Below are 16,690 nucleotides of genomic sequence, written 5' to 3' on the forward strand. Positions count from 1 at the left end.
CATCGTTTGGAATCATTCTGCAAGCTAACCATACGCGACCTGTCTCTACGATTGATTTATGAGGAACGTTACATTTCTGGATTTTTGCTAAGCTGATAGGCTTACACGATCATTCTGGGCTATATTCATAAGATTTTCGTCAAACAACCAATCTTTGAATCTCAAAACAAGCTGTTCGGAGTCCCGAAGCTCCAAAACGGAACTAGATATGTAGTACATAGTCAATATATGGCGTCTCTGTCACGATACAAAGCTTATTTAACTTCCTAAACTAAATAAGCCTAGCATGGGGTTCATCAGCTTACAAGTAAGACTATCTTCCAACTTCGTCAATGGGACCGAAGCTGCCTTCAAAGTATGGTGATGAGCTGCGAAAAGCTTTCCTGGATGTCCTCTATTCCGCTATTGATATCCAACCTATCTCTGACCCACTTACCCCATTTTTATGTGAGAAAATAACGACTTGTCAGATCTATTTCGGCACAGATTCAGCTCGACTACATACTCCACTCTGTTTAGGAAGGAAGCAGAAAAGAAGCGAAGCTTAGAGTGGGGCGGATGTTTGCTATTTCGACAAACTGCGTCTGGAGCTCACCGCGCCTGCCGTATTCGGGAGCTCCATTTATATTTTCGCGCTCCACCCGCAAATTTTTTTCTTTCTCCCATATCTGCGACTTTTTGTCCAACAGCAGGGGGCTTTGAGCCTTCCTTCTCTGTCTTTTTCTTCTCAATTTTATCACGAGCAGCTTTGGCTGTGTCTAATCAGCATGTCTCGTTGAACGGGCTGCCGTTTGTCGAGGACCTGATCGCTTAATGCTGCCATTCGGTCCTCGACATAAATTCGCTTTTGAATTTTTTTTTCCCAAAAGGTAAGCTCAAAGCCATATTTTCCTCTTACACGCACCCTCCCCTCCCCTCCCCCTTTGGATGATGACCCTACGACATGCAAAGGCATTCCTCAATCTGAAGTTATCATGTGGAATCTGTCAACTATTAAGTTTCAGCCTTGTCTGACTACACCAAAAAATCACTTTTTGCCATACTACCAGCTTTCTGCCTGTGTGAATTCAATGCTAACAAGCTGCGGGTTTAGGTAAATTCAAACAACTTCCCTCGTCAATCTTTTCCCCTCTGTCGCGGCATGTCCCTTGCATGAAGAAATCTTGAACGAACGGGCGGACAAAACGTATCTTCGTCCCTTCACCCTACAAACCCAGAGCGTACAAACTCTGTGGGTGTCTGGGAGGTGGAATACTTGTTGAGAATTCGTCACCTGATACTTTGCCCACTGTCATACCTCATTGACGTTGCCTTGGATGATAATCTTTGAACAACCTGGTCTGACTGTGCTTGTGTTAGGTATTCTATCCTGCTCTCTTCTTGCTTGATTGCATGCCCCCCTTTCTACATGGTCATATCTATTATGATGAATGTGTTATTCACACTGTTTGAGCTGGATGCTTCGGTATTCTGGCAATGAACATTTATACAAAAATCTGATTTAATGAGGTGAGTTGCTCTCGAGAACCCGTTTTCTCCACCATTGAATTTTCTTGCTGACTTCTACAAGCCTGACTTAGTTGCCATGTTTTGATCTTGATGTTCACGCTTGCATTTTCCATGAATGCCATTGCTGACTCGCTTGATCAATCATCTAGGTTCGACTTTGCCTAGTAGATACCCCTATTCGTTTGTGTAAGTTCTTACCGTTCTTCCTCTACCCAACCTCCCCATTACCTGATGAGCACCAATTATTCGCTGTGTTCTTTCTGAATACATATTGAAGATAAAAAATTATATTCACCTTGGAGAACTGATCTATGTTCTTGTCTACAAAATGTCTCACTAAGTATACGTTGTGATCTATTGCTAATTCGCAATGCAGGTTTTATGATACCCTTTAGCCTAGATCATTTGAATGAAAACAATTTTTCTCAAGACTTATTGCTCATATCTCAATATTACCAGCAGAAGTCATTCAAAGAACGTAGCCACACAGTCCCTCCCACCCGTCTCTAGCCCGTAAACCCGTTACTCTCCCAAGACCTTGCTCAAAGACACCCCCAACAACAACATTTCATCCTTCACTCAACAAAATATCCATGTTTCTTGTGCCATTCCTCCAAGCTCTCCTTATTGTAAAGAGTATGCGTACTCTTCTTACCCTCAGGCCACCGCATCCACGTCGGCTTAGAACTCTCCATAATACAGACCATCTCAGCCGGCTCCGGCAGCTCGGTATCAATAGCTGATGCGAATGGATGAATCAATTCCGGCCAATGATGATCCCATAGCCAAAGCATAGTACTGCAATTAGAGCAGAAGTTGCGCTCGGAAGAGCAGCGTTCCTCGTTTGGAGTTCCGCGATCTTTGATTCCATTGTATTTCCTACGGGCGTGAGTTAGCATCTGCTTTGCAATAGGCGATCATTGGATGGATGGAGACTGGATGTTGGTTGGTGGTGGAAAGCGGTTGTGCATACTTGATCAGGTCTTGGCCTTTCAGCACCTTCAGGCTATCCGCGATGCCGCCCAAGTTCACACTGCCAGGATAGCCGCCGACTTTGCGACAGATGCTGCAGGCACATAGCTGGTAGGGTACTGGGGTTTGGGATTGGAGGGTGAATTCAACGCCGCCACATTGGCAGCTTCCGTCGAGTTTCCTGTGGGGAAAGTATTAGCGTTGCGATGCGGGGAGATCATGGACAATAGAGTGCGGTTCGTGTTTGGAACTTAGAACAGACTTACATGGGCATATTGGCGAAATATCTTCAGACTGGCCTTTTGCGGAGTGCTTTTCAACAATGTATCAACTTGGTGGGTTTCGTAGAAGCTGTGGGAGAAAGACAAACGAGTTGGTGAAACCTACTCTCTCCAGCAACCTCGCACGGATATATATACTTTTGGTGCGTAAGAAGCAAATAGTGCAAAATCCCAAATCATGCAGGTCTCAATAAGAACGGGTAAATGATCGGTTTTAACTGTAGCTCCGGTTATCTTTAGTCCACTCAACTGTCTTTCTCGAGAGGCTTGAGTCCTGATACTTGACCATTGACCTACATCATCGGCAGCATCCTGCGTTCCCGGCGCCCGCTGGTTGGCTGGCGCATGTGTTTGTCTCTTTTGCTCTGTTTGTCTTCGGACTTTGGTGATCGCCTCGACAGACATTATCCAACTCCGCCATCGTTGCAATTGTCTGTGCTGCACAATCCAGTGTTTGACGAAGGAGATAACGATACCTGTCAGAAGTGCTCTCAAGTCACTGCCCAAGATGAGTTTCGGAGCCCCCGGAGGTGGATCGGTCAATTACAAGCCCACACCGTGAGTCTTTGCCAGTGCCGTGATCTTTATCCTGCCACTTGACGGCGATGCGCCCCGTGGATCTGTGACATAGATATTTTGCTGATGAGACGATGCTTCTAATATAGTCCTGAGCGTGGTAGCTTCCCTCTTGATCATGAAGGTATGCTTGTTACTCCAGCACATCCAGCTTTATCCCACAGATGCATAATTCACAGAACTTGAACAAGACTAACAATCAATCTCACTGTCTAGGAGAGTGCAAACACATTATTTCCGGTTACTTGAAATGCATCAAGTCCAATCGAGGCACCAATGACGAGGCGTGCCGCAAGCTTGCTAAGGAATATCTCACCTGTCGAATGGATAAGTACGTACAGCCGATTCCCGCGCGAGTTTATATCTACAATGGCTCCCTCGAAACCCAAGAGAGGAGAAAGAGCAGTTGTCGAAGATTACCGTACTGACCAAGAGTCTCTTCTATCTTCAGGAACCTTATGGCCCCCGATAACTTCCAGAATTTGGGACTGGTATTCAAAGATGACCAACCAAAAGGCAATGATGCCACTACGAGTACAGCGCAGGCACAAAATACAGAAAAGAAAGGCTGATTGGAGGCAGACAGAGTTAGTGGAAGGGCTTTGTACGATACCGAAGACATCAGCCCACCGACAATAAGTCGGGGGCCTCATATTGGCGTTCAACGAGGGCATTGCACATAAAAAATTGTACTATATACCAATTTCATTCTCATCATTCAATAGACCATCTCTAAATATGCATTAACCTCCAATTAATCTTTCTTGCACGTGGCGTGATGCCTTCGAATCTCCAAGCTTGAATTGTGTCATGCGGGGAAAGCGGTTCCGCCCAGCCATTCCCACCAAGCTTCTCCAACGTCGCGCCCGACCCGACTGCTAACGCACTCGATGTCGTCGATCGCACGCCCCCCAGACCCCTGTCTAGTCGCGATCATCCTCATCGTTCGGTCGCGCACCGGTCCGCGCCTCGTTTTCCATTACCCTCCGAACCCGCTTAGCGAGAACCGCTTGAAGTCCACGACCAAGGGCGGCCGGCGCATCTCCCGCACACGCAGCCGACAAGGCTCCAAGAGTACCGACTCGAGCTCGAGTGATGAGAGTGGTCTTAGCTCTGATGAAGATGAGGATGAGCGGGAACCTCATGTTGGTGGGAACACGGTCGCGAACGCAAATCTGAGTGTGAACTTGAATGCTGGGCTAGGCCGCCGGGCGAGCAACTTCGGCATCGACTCACTTACGCTTACGCCGGACGCTGCGTCACCCGGTGGGACAGATTCACAACGGCCCGGGTCTTTGGGGTCCGGCAGGGCTTCTTCGCTAAGGAAAAGGGGTGGCGCATGCTCGGATCCGGAGGAAGATGCTGGATCGGATCGGCCTGAGGATGGGACTACTGGAGGGTCGCGGCCGCCTTGGGAGTCACTTCTAGGCCTACCCGGTAGCGTGTGGGAGAAACTACTCAGCCCGTCTCGGTCCTGGCATAAGAGACGCTTTGAGGTTGGGATTAATGATCTCGCCTTGATCGGATGGCCGGTATTCGTGCGCGAAGATGGGACATGGCGTAAGCAGCGCCGCAAGAAGAAAAAGAAGCCTCGTGCTGAATGGGATGGCGGGGAACTGGGCCACAATGAGAATGCTGAAGATGGTCAGGGTGAAGAAGACCCAGCCATGTCGCCTGATCTGGGTGGAAGTGTTGCTACGATCACCGAGTTGACGCTGACAGCTTCACCTACTGAGGTTAAACGGGCCTCAGCGGCGAGCGGGAAGTTTGGCAAGCAGCAAGAAGATAGTCTTGATCCGGAGGATAAGGACCAAATGACTATGTTTAATGTGGTATTTGTGATGGATCCTCCTCTGCTAGAGTACTCGATGCGAGTCAAGGAGATCTACGAGAATATCATTAAGAAATTTGCCAAGGCGCTGAAGTGGGAACAAGCTCGAACTGACTATGTTTGGAGGGAGTCGCAGCATATCTTGCAGGTTAGGAGGAAAGCGCGAGAAACGAGTATGCCTACCGTCCATATTCTTATAGTTATGCTTTGTACTGACAGCAGGTTATCAGAAACATCGGTTCATAACCTCTATTCAGAGTTGATTAACCAATCGTCTTTGGCTAGAGCAATGTACACAGTCTACACCAGCATCTCTGCGTCAAAGATTGCATCGGTTTCACTCAGCCCTGATGTCTCCATCTCGCTTCAGATTCCTCCATTGACTTCCACCCCGTACTTGGCTGGGCCTACCGACAAAGCATATCCCGGCCTTTGGTTGACAACTGCGGACAGTGCGACTCCAGTTGATGATATCGGAACCGACGAAAACAATGCTCCTCACCAAGTACTTGCGAAGCACTTTGCCTTGCTTCTCCTGGACAGCGAAGCAGCGATTATCAAGGATGTCGAGGCCTCCGGGGGCACTCTAGCACCCGCTCTAGCCCATTACATCCGTTGCTCCAAGCCTACAAAATCATTTGCACAAATATCAGCTGCATCAGGGATCCCACTATCGACGATCCAGATGTTGGCAAGCCACCTGGTATACTGGCGTCGCGCCCGTGCCATTCCTCCAATCCACCAACGAGACACCTACATCGTGTCTCCAAACTGTGACCTGAGCAAGCTCGAAATCGCCACAATCGCCTACCAAACAACATTCCCCACGCTACCCAGTCTCCCAAAGATGCTCTCCGCTCTTAGTGGCACACCTCGACCCTACGGCAGCTTCATCCCCAGCAAAGATCACAAGGAAACCTACTTCTCCATCCTAGCCTGGTTGCTCCGCGGCGGCTGGGTAACCCAACTACGAACCTTCGCCCGCATCAAAGTCACGCCCGAAATCAAACTAGCCGTAGAAATGGCCCTCCGAAAAGAAGAAGTAGACCGATACCTCGCCAAAGGCAGCGTCAGTTCCGTCGCCGACAACGAAGACTCCTCCTCCTCATCTTCAGACGACGAAGACGCAAACTCCTCCTCATCCTCTTCCCTCGCAAGCCACGGCAGCGGCGACGAGACACCCATGCAAGGCCCAGGCAGTCGTCTCGACCCCCACGCCCGCCTACGCATCTCCCACAAACTCCTCGACCGATCTACCGCCCTCCGCCTCTCATCGCTCATTCTCTCCCCGCACCGCGCATCCCCGCTCGAGTCACGCTGGCTCGATGAGATCGTCGCCCGATTCCCGGATCAGCCGGGTTCTTTGCAAGGACTGGAAGGTGCCAGTCCAGATATTGCGCCGAATGAGCTCCAGGGCGTGCTGAAGAGGTATTGGCCTGTGTTTTTGAAATACTTTAATGGGTATGATGCGTTGGAGAAGATTTCTGTGCGGGAGAGTTTGAAGAGAAAGTTGGTGTGGCAGGTGCTTATGCGGCTGGGGTTCGTGACTGGGCCTGGTATTTCTATTGAGCCGGATCCGCGTGAACAGGTGCTCATAGGCGTGAGACATTGGTAGGGGGTGTTTGGCTTCAATTCAGGTTGCTTTGCGAATATGGAAGGTTTAAGGGCTAGGTGTTTGGGATTTTGTCGTCGGCGCGTAGGACTTTGTGTGGATTTTATGTGTATACCATCTCACTCAGGGTTTTTGATACTTAAAATTCCACTATGTAATACTTTCAAATTGAGTATTCTAGACATTATAGACAATCCATTTGGCCGTGACTTCGAGCCACAATCGTGTTAATACGGGCATACACTATAAGAACTCATTCTTTCCACTCTTATGCACGCTGGTGGTAATACAAATACAAGGCCAGCCAGTCCCAAAACCCCGATGGCTCAATGTAAATTGTAATTTAATTACCATCTCCACCCATCTTCCGATGGATTCCGTGTGCCCTCCTTCAGCCCTAATCGCTCGCCTGCCGTATCTGACGTGCGCCAATGTTTCGGCCACGGCCTGATACTTGATACTGGACTAGGGACAGTAGGTTTATGTACTTCATTGTCATTCTCTCCGGATCTGCTGCGGACAGCGCCGGGGCCAGACAGATCACGTGGTCTAGGCCCAAGCCAGGGCCATTTACATTCCTTCGGTCGCAGTTGCACAGAATAACCACGGGGATGGCTGGACTGGGCTTGGGTAGCAAGGGAGTCTGGTACTGTAGGTTGTCCCTGCTTTCAGATAGAAAAGAAGAGATTCACGTGTTATACTGCGAATCATATTTCAAACTCGAATTGCCTTGAGGAAGGAGCATCTTACCACCTTGGGAACTCTTCATCTTCAAACTGGTAATACGAATACCGCGGCCCCGGTAAGACCATCTTGCACGGCCCCGTCAGGTACCCGAGGAAGGAAGGAACCTTTTCATGGTGCGTATATCGAATTCTCCACGACATGTGAAGATTACCGGCTGGGCGTTGAAATGTCATCATAGTAATAGGTTTGTGTATAATTCTTTCTAGTAGCACCTAGAGTTTATTGTAGATCTAAAATATGCATCTATAGACAGACAGTCCTGCAAAACATATCATACGAACCCATGCCCCGTTGCACCGAAACCAACGAGAAGACTGGAGTGTGTCGCCCAGAAAACCAATAGTCGGGCAGCACGACTCCGGTGGACCCCGCGAGGGTTGGCAGGTGTTGGGTAATGGTAATTAAGGAGGAAAAAAATGTGCCGGGGAGGAGAATTGTTCTTAGGTATTAATCTCGGATGTACTCCGTACAGTTATTTATTCTTAATTATTCTTGTGTCTGACGTGGACGCTGTACAGTGTTCTTCGGGCCTTCTTAGCGGATACCAGCCGCTTAGACACCAACGGTTTGTCTAACTAACTAGTACAGTACATACGGTGACGGACGATCCAGTCAACTTCTGATGGTTATATACAGATTATCTGTGATCAAGTACTCCGTATATGGAATAAAGTAGGGAGGATCAATGATCAGTTATAACGCCCGAGTCTATTTTCCAGGCACTGTCATAATGCCATTGGATCAGTGCATTGTTGAGGCTCATGTGTAAGTTTACGGGTTGGACGTCGGATATAGTTCGGCTATCATTCGTTGTAGAGTCGAGGGCACCGTTGACCTTAGGATCTTAATTATGATAGTATTAGAGCATTAGGAATTTATGCAGACTCGGTGAATCTTATATCATGCTATGGTGGATGAATCTATACTAAGGATTGCAGGTAAGTATATAACATGGCAGTAACAGGCGGTAATAAATGCAACAGACTAGATTTGTAGGGTTCTAGGGATATATAGCTCATACGTAGTTAGTTAGAAGCAAACCGCTAGACCAAAAGAAGAGAGACGCAGTGCTGGCCGACGACTGCATGATACTCTCTTATACTTTTGGGGGGCAGTACATTGTGCGACTGGCGTTTGATGCGGGCCCTCAGTCGGTTTGTGTGTGTAGACCAAATCTTTCCGTGCGGGCGTACGGCTACGGCACCGAGGGATTCCACAAGGTCTCCATAGTTGAGATTTTTTTTTCCTTCGTGAAATTCCTCGAGTAAAGTCCCTCCTCCTTGCGATTCTTAGGGTGTTTTTGGAAAGGAAAACCCAAGTCCAAGTAAGTACCATTCTTGGCTATGAATGTTTAATTACATATTACCCATTACCTATCTTTACGTTGTGCCCTTCATTACCTTAATACCTTCCCCGTCTTTCTCTTTTAGAGACTCTGGACTATAGGCGGGCGACTCACCCCGCTACCACACCCTGGCCCTGATTATTACCCAAATAATAATTTTGCGTTCTCCGTCCCTCCTCCTCTCCTCTTACCCTCTTCTTCACTCCTCCCCTCTCTTACTACCTCCAACCCCTCCCCTCTTCTCGCCTGTTCGTTACCACTCTCCAAACCCCCTCCTCCCACCGTATTTTCTTCGTTTCTAACGCTTACCTGATCGATCTGCAGCCGTGTGTCTATCCTCGGGATTTGCTCCGTGGATTTGACGTCCTTCCCGCGACCTGCGATTTTTCCCACACGTGCAAGTTCCTCGGACTACGTTGCTCGGCACCTCTTCGTCTTCGCTGATTTCAGAGTAAACGGAGTGACAGACATTTTTCATCGTCTGTCGCTGAAGCCGCGTCGTGCAATTCCGTTCTCGGACGCTACTCGCACTTTCCCGCACTTTGTGAACCTCACAAGGGGCCTCACCCGAGTTCAGATTCCGGTCAAACGCGACGTTCGATACCCTCGACGTGCAGTTCGCATCCCTGTGCACGACCCTCTACCTACCTTCGAACTCCCGAGATCTCCTCGTCTAGTCCGCAAGTCGGAGGAACCGAACGTGTCTGGACAAGTTACGAGGAACAATTTCGCAGAGTTCACGTCTTCTCACGCGCATTGACTCTTCGGACCTACTGGTTCGATATCTCACTGCTTGCGTTACGACATTGACAGGGCCGCGCCTTCCCATCGCCGTCGCAGACTTTTTGTTTTCTCCAACACCTCACTCACCCTCCGCCGCTTGTGGTCTTGTGCATTCCGTTGCCAAACCACTCTCCCTTCCACCATACATCACCAACGACGCTACTGATGCGATCTGTGGTTTAGACGGTTCATTCGGTTCTTTCTCAAATTCATCCGAACTCCGCCTACCGTTTCGTCCCATCCTGCTCATTTGCCGGACATCACCGATATCGCGTTGGACAAACACTGAGTGAGCGGGAAGTTGCCGTTTGGTGGAAGAAATTCCTTTAAGTGATACTGGTGCTGGAGTTTGTCTCGCGCGTGGGCGTGTGAAGAGACCTCCACACTTGCCGAAGGAAACCTCCGTTCTTTAACGGATCCATTCACAACCACAAAATCGACGATTTTCGTCCCATCAAAAGACACAATGAGCGCTACATTTTCCTACGCGCAAGCCGCCAAGGGCGTTTCTGCCACCCCTGTGGTGCCCAGCAAGTCTACATCAACAGAACCAGAGAAGTCGGATTCCAAGACTGAGGAGCCCAGCGAGAGTGTTCCTGCCCCGACTGAGTCTGTGACCACTGCTTCCGAGACCGAGACGCCGCAGGAGCCCGAGACTGCCACGACAAGTGTGAACAATGATGCTGAGTTTACTACCGTCACCAGCAAGCACGCTCATCGATCCAAGGCCACCAACTCCCGGACTTCGTCCCCAAGTGTTCGGTCAAATGTCGCACAATCGAAGGAGGGTGATGCCTCTAATACCTCCAATGGAACCACTGACGCTTCCTCTGAGAAGCAGGCTCAGTCTGATGCCAAGGCTGACAAGACTGAGAATGGCTCGGAGACCTCTAAAGAGAAGTCTGAAAAGCCCGAGAAATCTGAGAAGGCCGAGAAGGCCACCCCTCCCAAGGAGCTGAAGGCTGCTCCTCTCCCCTCCGTGAACATCTGGCAGCAACGAAAAGAGGCTCAGGAAGCCAAGGCCAAGACTACCCCGGCACCTGCTGCTGGCAAGGGTAAATCCGAGGAGGGACAACAAGAGTCTGGCAAGGCTAGCTCGAAGAAGAAGGGTACCGATGGTGCATCTGAGGGTACCAAGGGCAAGAAGTCCGACGGCAAGGGCCGTGACGAGGCTTTGTCCTCTGTTGCGGACGCTTCATCATGGCCGACTCCCCAGGTTGCTCTGGGTGAGGAGAAGAAGAAGGCCCAAGAGAAGACGGATAAGCCCGAGCGAACTGATAAGAGCCCCGCCTCTCGATCCCACGGCAAGGAAAAGTGGATGCCTGTCAACTACGTCCCTACTGCTGTGTTCAACACCCCTCTCCCAACACCGGCTGGCCGTGGTGGCCGCAAACCCACTCGTGGTGGACGTGACGGTGGACGAGGAGGTGCTCATGGTGCCGGTGCTGCCGCCGGTGACAAGACTGCTTCTGGACAAGCTGCTCCCGCCAAGCAGGCCCCCGGTGAGCGTGGTCGGAACGAGACTGGCAGCGGTCGCGCAGCTTCTCTTCCCGCGCATGCCAGACGCTCCACCAGCGCTGACGTTGCCAACCAGGAGGCTCGTAAGGGCCAGGCCGCAGAGCGTGGCCGTGGACCCCGTGGTGCCGAAGATGCCACCACGAACGGCAAGCAGGTCAACGGCGGCGAGCATTTCCCTCGCTCCCAACGTGATGGCAAGCAGTTCCCACGTAACCAGGATGCTCGGGCTGGTGACCGCAACTCGAAGAATGCTCACCTGGGTGTTGACTCTCAGGCTGCTGCTCGTGCTAACGAGCGCCGTGTCGAGTCGGGCCCCAAGTCTGCGGACGTGAACCGTGATGCTTCTGGTTTCCAGGACTTCAACCGCGAGCGTGGTGACTCCCGCGCTGAGCGTGGCGGCCGCAATGCCAACCGCGGCCGTGGAGCCTACTCCAACTTTGCTCAGAACCCTCAGTTCGCCATGGCCAACAACTTCGTGCCTGGCAAGTTCAGCTTCAACGACCGCCAGCGATCTCACACCGGAGTTCCGAACGGTCAGCAACAGAACAACCGGATTCCTCTGCGCTCACCGTCATTGCCCGCGACTGCTGGCATGTACAACAATGTCTACCAGTTCCCCGCCGAGATCAACACTATGTACCCCTCCTACCCTGCCAATGTGGCTCCTGGTCCTATGAGCGCCATGCCATACCAGCAGTACATGGAGCCTTTCAGCCTCATGAGTATGCTGTCCATGCAACTCGAGTACTACTTCTCGGTTGACAACATGTGTAAGGACATGTTCCTGCGTCGTCACATGGACTCTCAGGGCTTTGTGCCTCTGGGTGTCATCGCCAGCTTCAAGCGTGTCAAGTCCATGACTGAGGACTTTGAGATGCTCCGTCACGTTTCCCGTGGCCTTCGCAACGTCGACTACCAGATTGGTGAGGATGGCGTGGATCGTCTCCGCCCGAAGGAGAGCTGGGCCCAGTGGGTTCTTCCCGTTGACCAGCGGGACCCCTCGGCTCAGCATGAGGGTGCTCCGGTCGTTAAGCACGCCAAGAACGACGATAACGCTCCGATCAACCATAACGAAGGTGCCCCGAATAGCTCGATTCACAACGGACCTCGCCAGTTTGTCCCCAACGGAACCGCATCTCGCGGAAATCGGACGCCGCTTTCGTCTACTGCCCCAGAGTTCCAGCCGGCACTGAATGAAATTGCCAATGTAGGACTCCCCAAGGATCATTCCTCCCTCGCCGAAGAGAGCACCCAGTGGACAGGCTCTTCTACTCCCCCCATGGATAACCCAGTTATTGACAATCATCCCTCAGCGTGCGGACTAAGTTCGCCCCCGGAAACGTCGCATCCCCCTCAGTGTGAAACGGAGTGGCCTTCCTCTAGGTGAGTTGATTTTTTTGTTCATGCAAGTGGCACGCTCCAAATGTTGGCTGACTTTTTGATTCTTTCCTCTCTTAGCTTTGACATGGACAAGGAATGGGGCTCTCCATCCAGTTCCGTTGCCCATTCAGCGATTAAGCTTCCGAAGAGGAAGGCCTGGCCGTTCAAAGCGAAGGATACGCGATCTTATGACCCTAAAAGTTCTCCACCTCTCTACTACTCCCCCGACATGTCCCAATTCTACCACCCTTGGGGATGGTCCCCAGCAGCCAATTCTGCTGAGACCGGCACCCCTTATCGTACCTGGTCACAGTACCTCCTGCGCGATTTCAATCTGCAACTGTACAATGAATTTAGGCGATCAGCCCTTGATGATCTTTTCACACGACACACCGACTATGGATTCAACGCTCTAATGAGTTTCTACGAAGCCTCTCTTCTCAGTCCCATGCCTACTCCCGACCTGGTCCTTTCCGACATTGTCAACTTGTCTGATGACAGAACAACGAAGCTTAACAACGAGGTTTTCGAACTCCTCTGCTCGTCTATGGCAAGTGGTGCGATGGAGGACACGAACTGTCGCAGGCTTGGCTACTACTACAAGGGGGTGTATGGCCAGAGCCGACCGGCGTGGAGGAACTTCACTGCTTAAATTCATCCTCGGTCTCCTTGTTCGTTTCCAAATACGTTTATCTTTTTTCTGGGGTCATATTGTTTATCTTTTTATTTTATCCCCTTGCGCGTTTCGTCTCAGATTATGATCAGCATTGTTGTGATTAAAAGGTCTTGCATGCATTGTCGCCCACTTCCTTTCGCAAGTGCCGAATGGTTCCATATCCCATTTCAAAATTCGGCGCCCTGGGTTTCCTGGTTCACCGCGAAGCCTCGGAGTTCTTCTCTTCCATCTATTATTCTTATCGCGAGTCTCCTCTCTATCCGTGCTGTTTGCTTCGAAATCATGGGGCTTTTTTTTTTTTTTTCGTTTTTCTCACCAAAATGGTTATCCGGAGTCCGGGCATGATATTACTGGGCAAATATCCCCTTTCTTTCTTGCCTGATACCATCGGTACCCCGGGCTCAAAAAATGACGTTATTCTTTCTGATCATAGAGATTCTTTGTGTGCTTCTTCTTCTTATTGTTATCTTTTCTCGCCCATTCTATTCTTTTGATCCAGACCGGTGGTGCCTGGCTCTTCTGTCCTGGATCTCAGCGATTATCAACATGACGGTGCAACGACCCCGAGCAAATGCAATGGTCGAGAACAGCAATGAAAAAGTGTCTTGTATGATGTCAACCGTTTTTTCCTCCTGAGATCTAAATTGGTCCATTCCTGCTGTCAAAGCTGGGTGGATGCGTTTGCAGTTGGGGGATTCTTGCATGGAGGGCGTGCTGTTTGCCGCTGGTGCATACACGGACCAGTTGATTACTTCTTCGATGAAGGTTCATATCTTCATAGCATCTTTATTGGGTACTGAGTTTTGCTGGGATTGCTTGGGTCTTTTATGTGGAGTGTTTGGTATTCACGTGCAAAATCAGGTTGTTTCGTTCTTTTGTCTGGGGTTAATGTGATAAATGTGACATGCATTGTGTGGATTTCTAAGTACAAAATTTTATGGCTCAGCGTAGGAGGTTTAAAGCCTTAGGTCTTTTTAGTTGACAAATATTAAATGCGAATGAGGACGGACTGTTACCTCGCAAGTATGAATACTGGCCACTACAGTATGTAATATGTGCTCTTTTGTGCCTGGCCGCAAGCTGCAAATGTGGAGGTGACCTTGATGCCTCAGGCTTCCACAGGTCATCCACTCGGAGCAACGACAAAGCCCGAACCTCGCCAAGGTCCGGACAGCTCGACGTAACCAGCTTACTCTTCGTCCTTCCCTCCACTATACCTACTCCTCCGTCCCGAACCCCACACCTCTCAAGATGGAGGGTGCATCCCGCCAGACATCAAGGCTGCTCCGGTCTCGCGGTGCCAGCCTCCTCCCCCAACAGCGCCGCCTTCCCCGATCAACCACCGCACCATGCGTGACACCGACACAGACCCGCGCGGTCTCGAATTCCCCGCGAAATCTCGCCCCAGAGTCCATCTTTAGCAACTTTGCTGCAGCTGGTGGCTCGCAGGGATCCGGTCTCGGTCCTACTACCTACTTCTCAAACCGCCAGACTCTTCCTGCCAACACGGTCGTACGATTCGTTCCGCAACAGACGGCGTGGATTGTTGAGCGCATGGGAAAGTTCCATCGGATTTTGGAACCGGGTCTTGCTATTCTGATTCCGTTTGTGGATCGGATTGCCTATGTTAAGAGTTTGAAGGAGTCGGCTACTGAGATTCCGAGTCAGAATGCTATTACGGCGGATAACGTTACCTTGGAGTTGGACGGTGTGCTATACACGAGGGTTTTTGATGCGTATAAGGCTAGGTGAGTAGCTCTAGTGAACAATGGCTTGTATGGATGGATGTTATGGGCCATTGACTAACCGATGCCTCTGCTCCAACTAGCTACGGCGTCGAGGATGCGGAATACGCCATCTCCCAGCTTGCGCAGACGACGATGCGTTCCGAGATTGGTCAACTGACACTGGACCACGTTTTGAAGGAGCGTGCCACGCTGAACACCAACATCACTCAGGCCATCAACGAGGCCGCGCAGGACTGGGGCGTTGTCTGCCTGCGTTACGAGATTAGGGATATCCACGCACCCGACGGCGTCGTGGCTGCCATGCACCGTCAGGTCACTGCAGAGCGATCGAAGCGTGCCGAGATTCTCGACTCCGAGGGTCAGCGCCAGAGCGCGATCAACATCGCCGAGGGTCGTAAGCAATCCGTGATTCTTGCCTCCGAAGCCCTGCGCGCCGAGCAGATCAACCGCGCTGCTGGTGAGGCCGAGGCGATCAAGCTCAAGGCCGAGGCCACTGCCCGCGGAATCGAGGTGGTTGCCGGCGCCATTCAGGATGGCCAGGAGAGTGCCCAGGGTGCCCTTAGCCTGCGTGTGGCTGAGCAGTACGTCGATGCCTTCTCCAAATTGGCTCGCGAGGGTACTGCCGTTGTGGTTCCTGGTAACGTTGGTGACATGGGTGGCATGATTGCCTCGGCCATGTCCGTCTATGGCAAGATCAACGAGACCCAGGCAAAGGGCCTCGCTGCTAAGGCTCTCGGCCAGAACCGTCCTAGCAGGAAGTCAGACGAGTTTGAGGAGGTGGAGAGTGATGTCGATTTGGCCATCGCTGATGAGCTGTCGCCAGACGGTGTTGCGCAGAGCGTGCTGGATGGATTCGATGAGGCCAGCAAGAAGAAATAAATAAGCGCATCTGAAACGAAACGATCAACCCCCTCTCCCTCTCTCCACCTTTCATTCTTCCTCTTCTCCTGATGTATGCTAATATCATTCTTCCCTTGTGTTCTGCATCCTGTCCCAACCGGCTCTCTTTTACCGCTGTATTACTCCCTTCAGTTGAATATTCCTCTTCTGGCCTGCCTATTTGAATCGTTTGGCATATTCCCATGGGGTCAAAAATCGCACTGATGTCTCTGGTCTGCGCTGCGGGATAACCCGATTGGTCTTTGTACTTGTACATAAGGATATTGTATTGCGGCATTGACAGGGAAGCCAAAGAGGAAAATAAAAAACAAGGCCAGTGTATGATAAGTGTGTAAATCAATTCTTGACATTATTATCTTTTGTTTAGAATTACAGTAGTGAAGATAGTGCCCTCCGCGGGATAATTCTGTACCCGAATTAAAGTCAAACGCGAAAGGGAGCTCGGGCCACGGCGCCAAATCTGGAGATCGCGACTTTTCGAACGGGCGCGCTCTCCTTGGACCTCAACTTCCATCATCATCCCTCCCACCCACCCCGAAGGTATCTGCGGACGCCGCGCCAATTTGAACACCGCCACATCCCAATTTCGCCCGGGATCCAACACCACAGGGGTTGTGCTGGTGCTGTCCGACTGCCCTGCGATGTCCAGCCTGATAAACACCTAACGCTCATCCTACACTGCCGCCAATCCGCAACCGACCCTTCTCCGCTGCCGCTCGCTCATCTGGAGCTGGGATCTTCGATAACGAGCCGTGTTTTTGTACTTGGATTGTTTTCATACGATATAAGGGAGCAGCACTGACTGCCCGCGT

At 50.9% G+C, this 16,690-nt stretch overlaps 5 protein-coding genes across 5 annotated transcripts; 4 read left to right on the forward strand and 1 right to left on the reverse strand.

The window, feature by feature from the left end:
- Positions 1-2,027: 2,027 nt before the first annotated feature.
- N7473_011793 (GFA family protein) lies at positions 2,028-3,017 on the reverse strand. The gene is made up of 4 exons (XM_057157732.1): positions 2,869-3,017; positions 2,748-2,793; positions 2,483-2,662; positions 2,028-2,388 (listed from the first exon to the last, which is right to left on the reverse strand). Exons 2-4 carry the CDS (start codon positions 2,753-2,755, stop codon positions 2,085-2,087), a joined length of 492 nt encoding a protein of 163 aa, XP_057003582.1. The 5' UTR covers positions 2,756-2,793; positions 2,869-3,017; the 3' UTR covers positions 2,028-2,084.
- A 166-nt stretch (positions 3,018-3,183) lies between these two features.
- On the forward strand, positions 3,184-4,059 carry N7473_011794 (coiled-coil-helix-coiled-coil-helix domain-containing protein). Its single transcript, XM_057157733.1, has 4 exons — positions 3,184-3,320; positions 3,428-3,462; positions 3,555-3,669; positions 3,790-4,059. Exons 1-4 carry the CDS (start codon positions 3,271-3,273, stop codon positions 3,908-3,910), a joined length of 321 nt encoding a protein of 106 aa, XP_057003583.1. The 5' UTR covers positions 3,184-3,270; the 3' UTR covers positions 3,911-4,059.
- A 169-nt stretch (positions 4,060-4,228) lies between these two features.
- Positions 4,229-6,784, forward strand: N7473_011795 (nitrogen permease regulator 3 family protein; the record flags this gene model as incomplete). The annotated part of the gene is made up of 2 exons (XM_057157734.1): positions 4,229-5,342; positions 5,400-6,784. 2 exons carry the CDS (start codon positions 4,229-4,231, stop codon positions 6,782-6,784), a joined length of 2,499 nt encoding a protein of 832 aa, XP_057003584.1.
- Positions 6,785-10,122: 3,338 nt separating this feature from the next.
- On the forward strand, positions 10,123-13,206 carry N7473_011796 (La domain family; the record flags this gene model as incomplete). The annotated part of the gene is made up of 2 exons (XM_057157735.1): positions 10,123-12,557; positions 12,633-13,206. The coding sequence occupies 2 exons, from the start codon at positions 10,123-10,125 to the stop codon at positions 13,204-13,206; spliced, it is 3,009 nt and encodes a 1,002-aa protein (XP_057003585.1).
- Positions 13,207-14,417: 1,211 nt separating this feature from the next.
- N7473_011797 (SPFH domain-containing protein) lies at positions 14,418-16,210 on the forward strand. Its single transcript, XM_057157736.1, has 2 exons — positions 14,418-14,978; positions 15,059-16,210. Exons 1-2 carry the CDS (start codon positions 14,482-14,484, stop codon positions 15,855-15,857), a joined length of 1,296 nt encoding a protein of 431 aa, XP_057003586.1. The 5' UTR covers positions 14,418-14,481; the 3' UTR covers positions 15,858-16,210.
- Positions 16,211-16,690: the final 480 nt, after the last annotated feature.

The sequence above is a fragment of the Penicillium subrubescens genome, assembly GCF_028828155.1.
Source record: "Penicillium subrubescens strain IBT 31985 chromosome Unknown utg000010l_segment0_segment0, whole genome shotgun sequence".
In the NCBI taxonomy this organism is placed as follows: domain Eukaryota; kingdom Fungi; phylum Ascomycota; class Eurotiomycetes; order Eurotiales; family Aspergillaceae; genus Penicillium; species Penicillium subrubescens.